The 16600-nt window shown below is 47.6% G+C and overlaps 1 protein-coding gene across 1 annotated transcript in view; it reads left to right on the top strand.

Annotated features, from left to right (window-relative positions):
* The window catches only part of LOC147104928 (glutathione hydrolase 1 proenzyme-like), a 136527-nt gene extending 120306 nt beyond the window's left edge, over positions 1 to 16221 (top strand). The window contains exon 12 of the mRNA XM_085962066.1: positions 15931 to 16221. Coding sequence (XP_085818192.1) covers positions 15931 to 16083 — 153 coding nt within the window. The 3' untranslated portion in view covers positions 16084 to 16221. The remainder of the gene's footprint in view (positions 1 to 15930) is intronic.
* The last annotated feature ends 379 nt before the right edge of the window (positions 16222 to 16600 follow it).

The following is a 16600-nucleotide window of genomic DNA, read 5'->3' as shown; positions in this document are numbered from 1 at the left end:
GTCCTTGAAGCGTTTCCTCTGCCCACCTGGGGCTTTCTTGCCATGTCGGAGCTCCGAGTAGAGCGCTTGTTTTGGGAGTCTCGTATTGGGTATGCGGACGATGTGACCCGTCCATTGGAGCTGATCAAGCGTGGTCAAAGCTTCGATGCTGGGGATGTTGGCCTGAGCGAGAACACTGACGTTGGTGCGCCTATCCTGCCAATGGATTTGCAGGATCTTGCGGAGACGTTGGTGGTACCTCTCCAGTGCTTTGAGGTGCCTGCTGTACATGGTGGGTATCACTGCTGCTCTGTATACCATGAGCTTAGTGCTGGGTTTGAGGTCCTGGTCTTCAAACACTTTCTTCTTCAGGCAACCGAAGGCTGCACTGGCACACTGAAGGCGGTGTTGGACTTCGTCATCGACGTCTGCTCTTGTTGACAGTAGGCTCCCGAGGTATGGAAAGTGGTCCACATTGTCCAAGGCCTTGTTGTGGATTTTGATAATTGGGGGGCAGTGCTGTGCGGCGGGGGCAGGTTGATAGAGGACCTCTGTCTTACGGATGTTTAGTGTAAGGCCCATGCTCTCGTACGCTTCGGTGAAGGTATTGACGATGGTTTGGAGTTCGAGCTCCGAGTGAGCGCTGACGCAAGTGGTGTCTGCATATTGTAATTCGACGACAGAGGATGGGACAACCTTGGATCTGGACTGGAGGCGACGGAGATTGAACAGTTTCCCATTTGTTCTGTAAATTAGCTCCACTGTTAATGTGTTGTCAAACATTGAAATCTTTATTTTCAACACTCTGCCTTATTGGACAGATCTGTGCTCACCTTTGGAAGTGTCTCAGTGAGTTCCAACGAATGCTGAGACATAACCCCTCCCCCACCACCACAAATGTGAAGCGTGCGAAAGGAATGGCTTGGACATTGTAGGGATGCTTTTGGTGTTGGTGTGGGGTGGTGTCAACCTGGCACATCATGTGGCAGCCAGGGTTTACAGCGTCCAGTGAAGTAAATCTGGCCATGGTGATGCCATTGCTGACCTCTCGGGCAGCAATGTGGTCAGGTGCTGATGACCTGTGTCCTGTGCAGCATCAGGTGATTGCAGAGAAGGTTGGTGTTGTTGTTGGTGATGTTGGTGTTGGGGCTGATCGTGGAGGGAGTCAGAGGACCAAGGTGAGATTTTTTCAAGGGCACTGATGTTGCTGGAATAGATGGCAGCTGTAATTGAGATGACAGAAGTGATCTGTCAATGGTGAGAGAGCTTGCTCCAATGAAGTGACAGTGGATACAGAGTTTACTCCAAACACTTCCAAATTGCATAAAGCTCAAGTGTCTTCCAATTCCTAAAGCTCAAGCTTCTGACATTGGAAAGTGACCAGCAGTGAAATGGTAGCTTTCGTACCACTTTTGCAGCTGTCACCTATTCACAGCAATGGGGAGACATAGAGAACATAAGAAATAGGAGCAGGAGTAGGCCACTCAGTCCTTTGAGCCTGCTCCGCCATTCAATGAGATCATGGCTGATCTTCTGCCTCAACTCCATTCACCGGCACTATCGCCATATCCCTTGATGCCTTTACTAGTCAGAAATCTATCGACTTCTGTTCTGAATGACTGAGCCTCCACAGCCCTCTGGGGTAGAGAATTCCAAAGATTCACCACCCTCTGTGTGAAGCAATTTCTTCTCATCACAGTCCTGAATGGCCTACCCTTTATCTTGAGGCTGTGGCCCCTGGTTCTAGACTCCCCAGCCAAGGGAAACATTCTCCCAGCATCCACCCTATCAAGCCCTGTAATAATTTTGTATGCTTCAATGAGATCCCCTCTCATTCTTCTGAATTCAAGAGAATGCAGGCCCAGTTTACTCAATCTCTTCTCATACAACAGTCCCACCATCCCAGGAATCAATCTCGTGAACCTTCGTTGCACTCCCTCTATGGCAAGTATATCCTTCCTTAGGTAAGGAGACCAAAATTGTACACAGTACTCCAGGTGTGGTCTCACCAAGTCCCTATATAATTGGAGTAAGACTTCTTTACTGTACACAAATTCTCTTGTAATGAAGGCCAGCATACCGTTTGCCTTCCAAATGGCTTGTTTCACCTACACATTCACTTTCAGTGACTCATGTACAAGGACACCCAGGTCCCTTTGAGCATCTGCATTCCCCAATCTTTCACCATTTAGGAAATGCTCTGCCTTTCTGTTTTTTCTACCAAAGTGGATAACTTCACATTTATCCACATTATATTCCATCTGCCATGTTCTCGCCCACTCACTGAGCCTGTCGAGATCCCCTTGAAGCCTCTTCCCATCCTCTTCGCAACTGACACTGCCACCTAGCTTTGTATCATTAGCAAATTTGGAAATGTTACATTTAGTCCCCTCAACCAAATCATTGATATAGATTGTGAATAGCTGGGGCCCAAGCACCAAAATGTAATATTTAAAAAGTAGAAACAAGGTGCACAGAGGATGGACAGACAGAATGGGCTGAACTTTGCTGGTGTTCAGAGTGCGGGTTTGGAGGCGGGTCCACTGTTAAAATCAAAATGATTGACAGCAGGTTGGGAGCCTGCTCCAAATCCACCCCACGTAAGTTTCCAAAGTGTCGGGTCTGCGAATTCAGAACAGACCCGACACCAAGCGGCGGGGGAGGCTTACTTACCCGACATGATCTCCAGACGACGGGAAGATCGTTAAAAAAGTGGTCAAATAGAAATAGGCTGGCAAAATAGTAGTAAACAAGTGTTTAACAAGCATTTAACGATCTTAAATGCCTCGCCTGCTGCTTGGTGTCGGGTCTGTTCTGAATTCGCAGACCCGACACTTTGGAAACTTACGTGGGGTGGATTCGGAACGGGCTCCCAACCCGCTGTCAATCATTTCAATTTTGACAGTGGACCCACCTCCAAACCCGCACTCTGAGCACCAGCAAAATTCAGCCCAAGTCTGTCCGTCCTCTGTGCACCTTGTTTCTACTTTTTAAATATTACATTTTGGTGCCCAACCCCCTGCCGACTAGGTTTAAACACTCCCCCACAGCATTAGTTAACCTTCCCGTGATATCGGTCCCAGCTCTGTTCAGATGCAACCTGTCCATCTTGGAACAGGTCCCTCCTGCCACAGAACTGGTCCCAATGTCCCAGAAATCTGAAGTCCTCCCTCCTGCACCATGTCTCTAGCCTCGCATTAACCTGCCATATCCTCCTATTTCTACTCTCACTAGCGTGTGGCACTGGGAGTAACAGAGATTACTACCTTTGAGGTCTTGCTTTTTAACTTTCCCCCTAGCTCCTTAAACTCTGACTGCAGGACTTTAACCCTCTTCCTCCCTATGTTGTTGGTTCCGGCATGGACCACGACTTCTGGCTCTCCCTGTCCCCGGCAGAATGTTCTGCACCCTCTCCGTGATGTCCCTTACCCTGGCACTAGGGAGGCAACATACCATACGGGTCTGATATCGACAGCAGTAGAACTGCTGTCATTGAATATATTGCAGCCTTTGTGAAATGTACCTGATGTTTCCCTTCCCCGTCTGGTGCAACATTGTACTGACAGACCACCTTACAGACTCCGATAGAAGAAGCAGCCTCACCTTTTGAAGGATCAAAACTCCATAATACACTCACTTTTTAAAAATGCAAAAAAATTAGACTGGGAGGAAAATGAAATGGTGCCAGTCGGAAGAACACATCACATTATATACATCCACAACTTGAGAATTTGTGTCCATTTTCAGAGCGTGCCAGTGTTGCAAATCTCTCCTATAGTGTACAGGGATATTATTTCTCCATAAACCAAGTATTCTGTACAGAGGTGCTCTAAAATGCAGTGTATTTCTTGGTGAAACCCTCTCCTTCTGTAAGTGGCTCCATTGTTACCTGGTTCAGTGTTACTGTAAATGCAATGTTTCTACCCAGTAATTGTCTGTGGTCAGCTGTGTGACGTAAGAAACCCATCAGCATGAAGTTCAAATAAAGAAAGAACAAAATAACCTCAGGCTGTCCCAAAGTGCTTCACAGTCAATGCATTACTTTTTAAGTGTAGTCACTGTTGTTACGTAGAGAAATCCACATAATTTCAATTGGCCTGACATGAAAAGCCTGTGTTTTCCCCATAGGGATCCACCACACTTAAGCGCGCAAACCCTGGGCCCAGATTGGCAAGTGTCAAAGCTTAGGGACTCCCAACTGTGCACTGCTGGAGTTTAATTGACTAAAATCACACAGTTTACTAGCACACAATCCCGGTAAGCTTCCTGGTGCTTATCCAATTAAGATTGTCATCATCATAACACCCCTATCAGCTGTGAAAAACCAACTCAACACAGACCGAAGACCGAAGAGTTTGCAGTGTTATCAGGAGCTGAGTGGGTAGAATCCCACTCCCAAGTAACAGGCTTACCCCACCAGATCCCACCATCTGCCTCACCACTACCAAGAATTGCTCCAAACAATATAACCTTGATATGTAACAATGACCAGGGCTGTGGGTCACTGCTCCCCATTGTCCAGTGTGACTATGTACACCAGGGCTGTGGGTCACTGCTCCCCATTGTCCAGTGTGACTATATACACCAGGGCTGTGGGTCACTGCTCCCCATTGTCCAGTGTGACGATGTACACCAGGGCTGTGGGTCACTACTCCCCATTGTCCAGTGTGACTATATACACCAGGGCTGTGGGTCACTGCTCCCCATTGTCCAGTGTGACGATGTACACCAGGGCTGTGGGTCACTGCTCCCCATTGTCCAGTGTGACGATGTACACCAGGGCTGTGGGTCACTGCTCCCCATTATCCAGTGTGACGATGTACACCAGGGCTGTGGGTCACTACTCCCCATTGTCCAGTGTGACTATGTACACCAGGGCTGTGGGTCACTGCTCCCCATTGTCCAGTGTGACTATGTACACCAGGGCTGTGAGTCACTGCTCCCCATTGTCCAGTGTGACTATGTACACCAGGGCTGTGGGTCACTACTCCCCATTGTCCAGTGTGACTATGTACACCAGGGCTGTGGGTCACTGCTCCCCATTGTCCAGTGTGACGATGTACACCAGGGCTGTGGGTCACTGCTCCCCATTGTCCAGTGTGACTATGTACACCAGGGCTGTGGGTCACTGCTCCCCATTGTCCAGTGTGACTATGTACACCAGGGCTGTGGGTCACTGCTCCCCATTGTCCAGTGTGACTTTGTACACCAGGGCTGTGGGTCACTGCTCCCCATTGTCCAGTGTGACTATGTACACCAGGGCTGTGGGTCACTGCTCCCCCTTATCCAGTGTGACTATGTACACCAGGGCTGTGGGTCACTGCTCCCCATTGTCCAGTATATTTAGCCCTAACTAGAACAGCAGTAGTGAAGTAGTAGCGGTTAAAAAGGCAAATGGTATGTTGGCCTTCGTAGCGAGAGGGTTTGAGTACAGTAACAAGGATGTCTTGCTGCAGTTGTACAGGGCCTTGGTGAGACCATACCTTGAGTATTGTGTGCAGTTTTGGTCGCCTTATCTGAGGAAGGATGTTCTTGCCATGGAAGGAGTTCAGCGAAGATTCACCAGGCTGATACCTGGGATGGCAGGAATGACGTATGAGGAGAGATTGGATTGATTGGGCTTATACTCGCTGGAGTTTAGAAGAATAAGAGGGGATCTCATTGAAACTTATAAAATTCTAACAGTGCTGGACAGACTGGATGCTTGAAGGATATTCCCGATGGCCAGGGAGTCCAGAACCAGGGGTCATAGTCTAAGGATAAGAGGTAAGCCATTTAGGACAAAGGTGAGGAGGAATTTCTTCACCCAGAGAGTGGTGAACCTGTGGAATTCTCTACCACAGAAGGCAGTGGTGGCCAATTCATTAAATATATTCAAGAAGGAGTTAGATATATTTCTTAAGGCTAAAGGGATCAAGGGATATGGGGAGAAAGCAGGGACAGGGTACTGAATTTTGATGATCAGCCATGATCGCATTGAATGGCGGAGCAGGCTCGAGGGGGCGAATGGCCTACTCCTGCTCCTATCTTCTATGTTTCTATGAACATAAAGAGCAGTCCTACATTGATCTATGGAACTGTGTAACCCCAATCTAACACAAATCTCTGCTGCCGTCAGTAGCCTTCCCCATAGTGCGTGTACCTGCTCTGGTAGTTAAGCGTGAATGACTTGTGCAGCTGTCTTTGCTGGCAACTGGCCAGTCTGAAAGCCAGGCAGGAAAAGAGATACATCCAGGAACTCATGTTCAGCATGGGAGGAGGGTCTGTTACTGGAAATGCTCAGAGGACAGGAGGTCATGCGTGCGAGCTCCCACCATCCTTCTGGCTAGGAGCGGCCTGGTTTCGTGTCCAAGGTCATTCCAGCCACATTTTATGTCTGGTGATCTGAACTGCTTTTCTGGTACTCTGGAGGCTTCAGCAGGCTTCAATCTAGCCTTTAATAGGAAGGGTCAACCAGGCAATACTGGACCTCCTGGGTGGGACTGTCGCAATAAGGTCAGCTGACTTTCTCCAACAGCTATCATCACTTGTTGCAATAAAAGGTGTGATCAAGGGAGCGTGGACCCGATCGGGGACCTGATCCCGGGACCGACTGGATCCGTTAGATAAATCCTCAGAAATGTAAGTTTTCAATCATGTGAGAACATAAGAACATAAGAAATAGGAGTAGGCGATTGGCCCTCTGAGCCTGCACTGCCATTCAATAAGATCATGCCTGATCTTCTACCTCATCTCCACTTTCCTGCACTATCCACATAACCCTTGATTCCCTTAATATTCAAAAATCTATCAATCTCTCTCTTGAATATTCTAAACAACTGAGCCTCCACAGCCCTCTGGGGCAGAGAATTCCAAAGATTCACAACCCTCTGAGTGAAGAAATTTCTTCTTATCTCAGTCCTAAATGGCCAACCCCTTATTCTGAGATTGTGACCCCTGGTTCTAGACTTCCCAGCCGGAGGAAACATCCTCCCTGCAACTACCCTGTCAAGCCTTGTAAGAATTTTGTACATTTCAATGAGATAGAAACATAGAAACATAGAAGATAGGAGCAGGAGTAGGCCATTCGGCCCTTCGAGCCTGCTCTGCCATTCAATGCGATCATGGCTGATCATCCAAATTCAGTACCCTGTCCCTGCCTTCTCCCCATATCACTTGATCCCTTTAGCCTTAAGAAATATATCCAACTCTTTCTTGAATATATTTAATGAACTGGCCTCCACCGCCCTCTGTGGCAGAGAATTCCACAGGTTCACCACTTTCTGGGTGAAGAAATTCCACCTCATTTCAGTCCTAAATGGTTTACCCCTTATCCTTAGACTATGACCCCTGGTTCTGGACTCCCCGGCCATCATAAACATCCTTCCTGCATCTAGTCTGTCCAGGCCTGACAGAATTTTATAGGTTTCGATGAGATCCCCTCTCAATCTTCTAAACTCCAGTGAGTATAATCCCAATCGACACAATCTCTCCTCATACGTCATTCCTGCCATCCCAGGTATCAGTCTGGTGAATCTTCGCTGCACTCCTTCCATGGCAAGAACGTCCTTCCTCAGGTAAGGCGACCAAAACTGCACACAATACTCAAGGTGCGGTCACACCAAGGCCCTGTACAACTGTAGCAAGACATCCTTGTTCCTGTACTCGAACCCTCTTGCTACGAAGGCCAACATACCATTTGCCTTCTTAACCGCCTGCTGCACCTGCATGCTTACCTTCAGCGACTGGTGCACAAGAACACCCAGGACTCTTTGCACTTCCCCTTCTCCCAATCTATTGCCATTCAAATAATAATCTGCCTTCCTGTTTTTGCCACCAAAGTGGATAACCTCACATTTATCCACATTATAGTGCATTTGCCATGTATCTGCCCAATCACCCGACCTGTCCAAATCGTACTGGAGTTTCACGACATCCTCCTCACAGCATACCCTCCCACCCAGCTTTGTGTCGTCTGCAAATTTGGAGATATTACATCCAATTCCTTCATCCAGATCATTAAGATATATATTGTGAACAGCTGGGGTCCTAGGACCGATCCTTGCGGTACCCCACTAGTCACTGCCTGCCACTCGGAAAACGACCCGTTTATTCCAACTCTTTGCTTTTTGTCCGCCAACCAGTTCTCTATCCAAGTCAATACCTTGCCCCCAATCCCATGTGCCTTAATTTTGCATGCTAATCTCTTATGTGGGACCTTATCAAAAGACTTCTGAAAGTCCAAATACACCACATCCACTGGTTCTCCCTTATCTATTTTACCAGTTACATCCTCAAAAAATTCCAGTAGATTAGTCAAGCATGATTTACCTTTTGTAAATCCATGTTGACTTTGTCCGATCCTATCACTGATTTCCAAGTGCTCTGCTATTACATCTTTTACTAGCTCGGGGTGCCCGGCGGTGCCGAGGCTTTTTCGAGGGCATGTTGATGTGGGAAGAGAGAGAGAGAGCGACTGGGGGGGAAGAGAGAGAGCGACTGGGGGGGAAGAGAGAGAGCGACTGGGGGGGAAGAGAGAGAGCGACTGGGGGGGAAGAGAGAGAGCGACGGGGGGGGAAGAGAGAGAGCGACTGGGGGGGAAGAGAGAGAGCGACTGGGGGGGAAGAGAGAGAGCGACTGGGGGGGAAGAGAGAGAGCGACTGGGGGGGGGAAGAGAGAGAGCGACTGGGGGGGAAGAGAGAGAGCGACTGGGGGGGAAGAGAGAGAGCGACTGGGGGGGGAAGAGAGAGAGCGACTGGGGGGGGAAGAGAGAGAGCGACTGGGGGGGTGAAGAGAGAGAGCGACTGGGGGGGAAGAGAGAGAGCGACTCCCTCACCCTCTCTCTCTCCCTCCCCGTCTCTCCCTGCTTTACTCTCTCTCCCTCTCTCTCCTCTCCCTCCCTCTCCTTCCCTCCCGCTCCCTCTCCTCCCCCTTCCTCCCCCTCTCGCTCCCTCTCCTCCCCCTCTCCTCTCCATCCCTGCCTCCCCTTCTCCCCCCCGTCCTCTCCCCCAGTCCTCTCCCCCGTCCTCTCTCCCCCCGTCCTCTCCTCACTCTCCGTCCCTTTCCTCACCCTCCCCCTCTCTCCTCTCCCTCCCTCCCTCCCTCCCTCCCCCCTCTCTCTCCCCCCTCTCTCCTCTCCCCTCCTCTCTTCTCTCCCTCCCCCCCTCTCTCTCCTCTCCCTCCCCCCCTCTCTCTCCTCTCCCTCCCCCCGACCCGCCCCCGCGGATCAGCGCCTCAGGGCCGGCCGATGCATGGGCTAGCGCGTTGAGTCCCGGCCGGACTCACCTTAGCTGCGGCCGGCGGGCCCCGTTGCCGGGGTAACCCTTCCCGCTCTCCAAGCCCCGCCCGAGAGCCGCAGCGGGCCCCGTTGCTGGGGTAACCCTTCCCGCTCTCCAAGCCCCGCCCGAGAGCCGCAGCGGGCCCCGTTGCCGGGGTAACCCTTCCCGCTGTCCAAGCCCTCCAAGCCCCGCCTGAGAGCCGCAGCGGGCCCCATTGCCGGGGTAGCCCTTCCCGCTGTCCAAGCCCCGCCCGAGATCCGCACTCCCGAGAGCCCCGCCCGAGCCTGATGGCTATGGGTCCGGCTCTGGGGCGGGGCTGTTGACGCCGCGGGGAAGTTTTGTGCGCGGTGGCTCCCGGCACGGCCCGCAACTCAAGGCCCAGGCTTCCCGGGCTACTAGGCCATGCCCGGCGCCGGCACAGCCGCTCGAAACGGCCGTCAAAGTAGGCGAGCCTCCAGGCAAAGGGCAGGGGATCACTTCATTTCCTCCTGTTACTAAATACAATTTAAAACACAAATAAATTGTTATTTAATTCCCTAACACATAATTCAAATATTTACCTTAGTTCCCTAACACACAGAAAGTGTGGGGAAAAAATTGTGAAGAATCAAGATGGCGGCCACTCACCTCGGTTCAGAACGATAAGGCCCGCCCACACACGCACCGATTGGTCGACCGTCAGGTCACCGAAGCATAGGATTGGTCAATCGTCAAGCCACTCAACACTCAACTGTAGGATGGCCCGGCAGCGATTGGTCGACCGTCGGTCAACTGTCAACCGCACGGTTGGTCAACCTTCACATCACTCAATGCTAATGAGCAAATGAGCGGAACTTTTCCCATTTAATGAGCGGAATTTTGAACGTTTTTTGGATACCGCGGGCGGAATTTTTGTCCGGCCGAAACGTAAATACGCCTATGACCGGTCCGTAATTGTAAGCTTTCTTTTGACGTGTCGCGCGCGTAGGTACGCTCTATAACTTTCAAACGTATAGAGAACGGACAGACAGACAGACAGAAGAGCCGCTTTATATATATAGATAATGGACTCTAGCTTTTTCCCCACTACCGATGTCAGGCTTACCGGTCTATAATTCCCCGCTTTTTCTCTACCACCTTTTTTGAATAGTGGGGTAACATTAGCTACCCTCCAATCCATGGGTACTGTTCCAGAGTCTATCGAGTTCTGGAAGATGACCAGCAATGCATCTACTATTTCTAGGGCCACTTCCTTAAGTACCCTGGGATGTAGATTATCAAGCCCTGGGGATTTATCGGCCTTCAGTCCCATCAATTTTCCTAACACCATTTCCCTACAAATACTGATTTCTTTCAGTTCCACCCTTTCATCAGACCCTATGTTCCCCGGCATCTCTGGGAGGTTATTTGTGTCCTCCTTTGTGAAGACAGAACCAAAATATGTATTTAGTTGGTCTGCTATTTCTTTGTTCCCCATTATAAATTCCCCCGATTCTGACTGCAAGGGACCTACGCTTGACTTTACCAATCTTTTTCTCTTCACATATCTATAAAAGCTTTTACAGTCAGTTTTTATGTTCCCTGCAAGCTTACTCTCATATTCTATTTTCCCTTTCTTAATTAATCCCTTTGTCCTCCTTTGTTGAATCCTAAACTGCTCCCAATCCTCAGGATTATTGCTTTTTCTGGCCAATTTATATGTCCTCTGGCCAATTTATATGTCCACATAGATCACCTCTCATTGCTCTAAACTCCAGAGAATATAGGCCTAGTCCACATAATCTTTCATCATAGGACAATCCCCCATTCCAGGAACCAGTCTGGTGAACCTTCATTGCACTCCTTCTATGGCAAGTATATCCTTCCTTAGGTAAGGAGACCAAAACTGTCCACAATACTCCAGGTGTGGTCTCACCAGGGCCCTATGTAATTGCAGTAAGATGTCTTTACTCTTATACTCAAATCCTCTTGTAATAAAGGCCAGCATACCATTTGCTTTCCCAATTGCTTGCTGTACCTGCATGTTAACTTTCAGTGATTTGTGTACAAGGACACCCAGGTCCCTCTGAACACCAACATTTCCCAATCTCTCACCATTTAAAAAATACTCTGCTTTTCTATTTTTCCTACCAAAGTGGCTAACTTCACATTTCTCCACATTATATTCCATTTGCCATGTTCTTGCCCACTCACTTAGTCTGTCTATATCCCCTTAAAGCCTCCTTGCATCCTCCTCACAACTTACATTCCCACCCAGCTTTGTATCATCGACAAACCTGGATATATTAGATTTGGTCCCCTCATCCAAATCATTGATTTAGATTGTGAATAGCTGAGGCCCAAGCACTGATCCTTGTGGTACCCCACTAGTTACAGCCTGCCAACCCGAAAATGACCCGTTTATTCCTACTCTCTGTTTTCTGTCCATTAATCAATCCTCAATCCATGCTAGTATATTACCCCCAATCCCATGAGCCCTAATTTTGTTTATTGACCTCTTGTGTGGCACCTTATTGAATTACTTCTGAAAATCCAAATACACCACATCCACTGGTTCCCCCTTATCTATTCTGCTAGTTACAACCTCAAAAATCTCCAACAGATTTGTCAAACACGATTTCCCTTTCATAAATCCACGTTGACTCTGCCCAATCCTATTATTATTTTCTAAGTGCCCTGTTACCACGACCTTAATAATAGATTCTAGCATTTTCCCTACTACTGATGTCAGGCTAACTGGTCTGTAGTTCCCCGTTTTCTGTCTCCCTCCTTTCTTAAATAGTGGGGTTACATTTGCTACCTTCCAATCTGCAGGAACCATTCTAGAATCTATGGAATTTTGGAAAATGACAACCAGTGCATCCACTATCTCTATAGCCACCTCTTTCAAAACCCTAGGATGTAGGCCATCACATCCAGGGGATTTATCAGCTTTCAGTCGCATTAATTTCTCCAGTACTATTTTTTTACTAATATTAATTTCTTTCAGTTTCTCATTCTCGCTAGAGCTTTGGTTCTCCACTATTTCCGGGAAGTTTTTTACGTCTTCCTCCATGAAGACAAAGACAAAGGGCTGGATTTTCTCAATGGAGACGTGTTGGAGGCGACACTGCTGCTTGCCTAGTTTCAGTCCCGCCTTCATCAGCCTCTGGCCAACCAGCGGGATCTTCCCCTGGTTGACCTTGTTAAGCCCGCCAGGAGGGCTCAGCAGGAAGTCAGTGACAGAGCACGTCAATGTATGACGTGTCATCTGTCAAGAATTTTTGAAAGTAGGAATGTCACCATTTGACAGCTCTGTGAAGCTGTCAAACACTGACATTCTGTATAGTTTGATGAGTCCTTATGTTCAGGACTCATCAAACCTTTCTACTTTGTAGAAATCAGATGACTGTGGGATCGGAGGATCCAACAGCCAGTGTGTGATCTCTACAATGGCGATGTCGGAACTCCGGCTCCACAGTGGCTGAAGGCTGTAGGCAGAAACAAAGGTAAGTGAACATTTTCTAACGCTTTACACTCACCTCACATCATTACCACTCCACACTTGCACCAATTACTCACCTCTACATCGCACTTTCAGAGCCCTCCCACCCCCGCAGATCTCCTACTCAGCTCCTACGCCCTGGCGGGGTTCCCCAAGGTTGGGAAGCCTGCACTTCGGAATGAAAAATGGGGATAATCCTATTTTCTGCCTGTTACCTGGCAGTTAATAGACTTTAATCCCTTCCCCACCTCGAGGAGACGGGACCCGGGGCAGGATGACTTCCCGCCTCCTGCCACCCGCCCCCTAGTTCTCTTACTTTCCCGGTAGTCCCGCCTCCATACCTGCCTCCTCGGGGCTGGGAAAATCCAGCCCAAAGTATTTGTTTAATTTCTCTGCCATTTCCTTATTCCCCATTATAATTTCTCCTCTCTCAGCCTGTAAGGGACCCACATTTACTTCCGCTAATCTTTTCCTTTTTACATACAGTCTGTTTTTATGTCTCTCACTAGTTTACTCTCATATTCTATTTTCCCTTTTATCAATTTCTTGGTCCTCCTTTGCTGAATTCAAAAATCCTCCCAATCCTCAGGCTTACTACTCTTTTTGGCAACATTATAAGCCTCTTCCTTTGATCTAATACTATCTTTCACTTCTCTTGTTAGCCACGGTTGGACCACTTTTCCTGTGGGGTTTTTGTGCCTTAAAGGAATGTATATTTGTTGTAAATTATGTATTAATTCTTTAAATGCTAGCCATTGCTTGTCTACCATCATACCTTTTAATGTAGTTTCCCAATCTACGGATTTAACTAAATCACTTTCAAACTCAATATAAAATTCTATCATATTATGGTCACTCTTCCCTAAAGGCCCCTTTACTACAAGGTTATTAATTAACCTTTTCTCATTGCACAATACTAGACATAAAATAGCCTGTTCCCTAGTTGGTTCCTCAACATACTGATCTAGAAAACTATCTTGCATACATTCCATGAATTCATCCTCCACACTATTACTGCAAATTTGGTCTATATGTAGATTAAAGTCCCCCATGATTACTGTATTACCCTTGTTACATGCGCCTCTAATTTCCTGATTTATACTCTGCCCTACATTACAACTACTGTTTGGGGGCCTATAAACAACTCCCACCAATGTTTTCTGCGACTTGCTGTTTCTTAGCTCCACCCAAACTGATTCTACTTCTTGATTTTCGGAGCTAAGATCCTTTCTCTCTACTGTCTTTATCACATCCTTTATTATCAGGGCTACCCCTCCTCCTTTTCCATTTTGCCTATCTCTTCTAAAAGTTATGTATCCTGGAATATTTAGTTCCCAACCTTGGCCACTTTGCAACCACATCTCCGTTATGTCTATTAGGTCAAACCTGTTCATTTCTATCTGCGGTATTAATTCATCTATTTTGTTGTGAATGCTTCACGCATTCAGATATAGTGCCTTTAGCTTTGACTTATTTCTATTTTTCCCTGATGTCACCTTAGTCACTGATGACCGATTACCTTTGTTACTCTCTCTGTCCCTTCCTGACCCACTCTGCTTATTTTTACCCAAAACTCTGCTCTGCTCTAGAGCCTTGACATTTCTCTCGCTGCTTTTAAACTTACTCTTTCCTGAATCCTACCACCCCCCATTCATTAGTTTAAATCCTTGTCTACTGCCCTAGTTATTCTGTTCGCCAGGACACTGGTCCCAGCCCAGTTTAAGTGGAGCCCATCAACAGGACAGCTCCCTCTTTCTCCAGTACTGGTGCCAGTGCCCCATGAACTGAAACCTCTTCCTCCCACACCACTCTGAGCCACGCATTTAAACCTCTAATCTGTTTGTCCCTTTGCCAATTCACACGTGGCTCAGGTAACAATCCAGAGATTATTACCTTTGAGGTTCTGCTTTTTAATTTGGATCCTAGCTCCTCAAACTCCCTCAGCAGAACCTCATTCCTAGTTCTACCTATGTCATTGGTTCCTACGTGGACCACGACAACTGGATCCTCCCCTCCCACTCCAAGCTCTTCTCCAGCCGTGAGGAGGTGTCTTTAACCCTGGCACCAGGCAAGCAATGCAATCTTCGGAACTCTCGGTCGCACCTGCAAAGAACAGTATCTATTCCCCTGACTATACTGTCCCCTACAACTGCATTCCCTGTCACTCCCCCCCCAACCCCCACTTGAATGGCCACCTGCACCATGGTCAGCTTGCTCATCCATCCTGCAGGATGTTCCCTCATCCACACAGGCAGCAACAACCTCATACCTTTTGGATAAGGGCCATCAGTAATTTGGAGTGCGATTACCAGTTTATGGTAAATTCCGGGTTATGCTGTGGCCCCATGCCCATTGGGTTGAGACAACCCCAAACCCATTTGATACAAAGTGTTGCAACAGTAGGGAGATTTCCATGCCATCATCCTGGGCTGGGTGGACACTGCGATGCCCAGTCAACCAAGAATTACTTTTATCCAGGTTCCTAAACTGAACTCTAGAGGATAAATTTTGCGAGGCTCTGCATTGCTGGTGAGGCCACTCATGCAGCTGATGCACATCGTGAGTCCACGGCCTGCCATCTTCTGATATGATACTGGATCTCAGAGGGTTAAATTATGGGACAGGTTGCATAAATTAGGCTTGTATTCCCTTGAGTACAGAAGCTTGAGGGTGATCTGTTCGAGGTGCTTAAAAAATGTTAAAACAATTTGATGGGGTAGCTATGGAGAAACTATTTCCTCTGGAGGGGAATTGAGAACGAGGGGACATAATCTCAACATTTGAGCTCAGCCATTCAGGAGAGAAATCTGGAAGCAGTTTTTCACACAATGGGAAGTAGAAATATGGAATTATCGTCCCCCAAAAAGCAGTGGATGCTGAGGGACAATTGGAGCTTTCATGTCTGAGATTGATAGGTTATTGTTAAGTGAGAGCATTGATAGATATGAATCAAAGGCAGGTAAGTGGAGTTGAAGTACAGCTCAACCATGATTTAATTGAATGGCGGAGCAGGCTCAAGGGGCTAAATGGGCTTTTCCTGTTCCTATGCACTGACAGTATACAATACCTCACCAGTAGCATGAACCTCATAAAATGTATCCTCTCCTCATCTATACCATTCCAATATCAGTAAATTACAGAAAAAATCTGGAATAGATTTTTTTATTGCTGAATTCCATGTTTGACGATGAATTTGTAGTAGTTACTGACCTTGTTTGTTTTGTTTTTCAGGCTGTACAAGAAGGCTTGCAAGCGAGACACCATACGTTGAATATTCTAACCAAGCCTACATCAGGGGGTGTGGTCCAGGCCATCGTCAGAGATGAAGGAAAGTGGTTTGCTGAGTCAGACTATCGAAAAGGTGGCAAACCTGCAGGTTACTGATGGGCTCGTGCAATCAGCCAACCTGGAATTGTGTTGAAGTCCAGACTTACAGCAGTACTGTATATAGGTTTATGAATGAGTAATCCAGGGAGCCACACTGTGTGAACATAATCAATAAACAAATCCTTTTATCAAGTTCCTCCAATGCACTGTTTTTATATTTACTATATTTTTACTCTGCAAATGCCAATCTTACGGAAGCAGACCCAGACAGGTGTTGCAAAGTTAGTTATCGGATACAGTATAGCCTCAACAATCTTCTCATCCAGATTCATCATTTTAAAATATTTTAAATGCAATCATTTAAAAAATAACTGAGGAGTGGGGGAGGAAATGGGTTCACAGAGAGTTAAACAGTCTGCTTTCAGCTCTCAGACCCAGGGCCAAATCTAGCCCAGGCCAGGCTGATGGGATGAAAATCTCTCTTTGCTGGCTGCAAGAGTTCAACATGAACGGTGTTTGAACACTTCCCAATCCAGAACTCACAGCACAAAACTGCCCCATATCTGGCACTTCG

Source organism: Somniosus microcephalus, chromosome 19, assembly GCF_052327205.1.
Source record: "Somniosus microcephalus isolate GS21.2 chromosome 19, FLI_Smic_1.0, whole genome shotgun sequence".
NCBI classification, from domain to species: Eukaryota; Metazoa; Chordata; class Chondrichthyes; order Squaliformes; family Somniosidae; genus Somniosus; species Somniosus microcephalus.
This window is presented reverse-complemented; position numbering and strand designations above follow the sequence as displayed.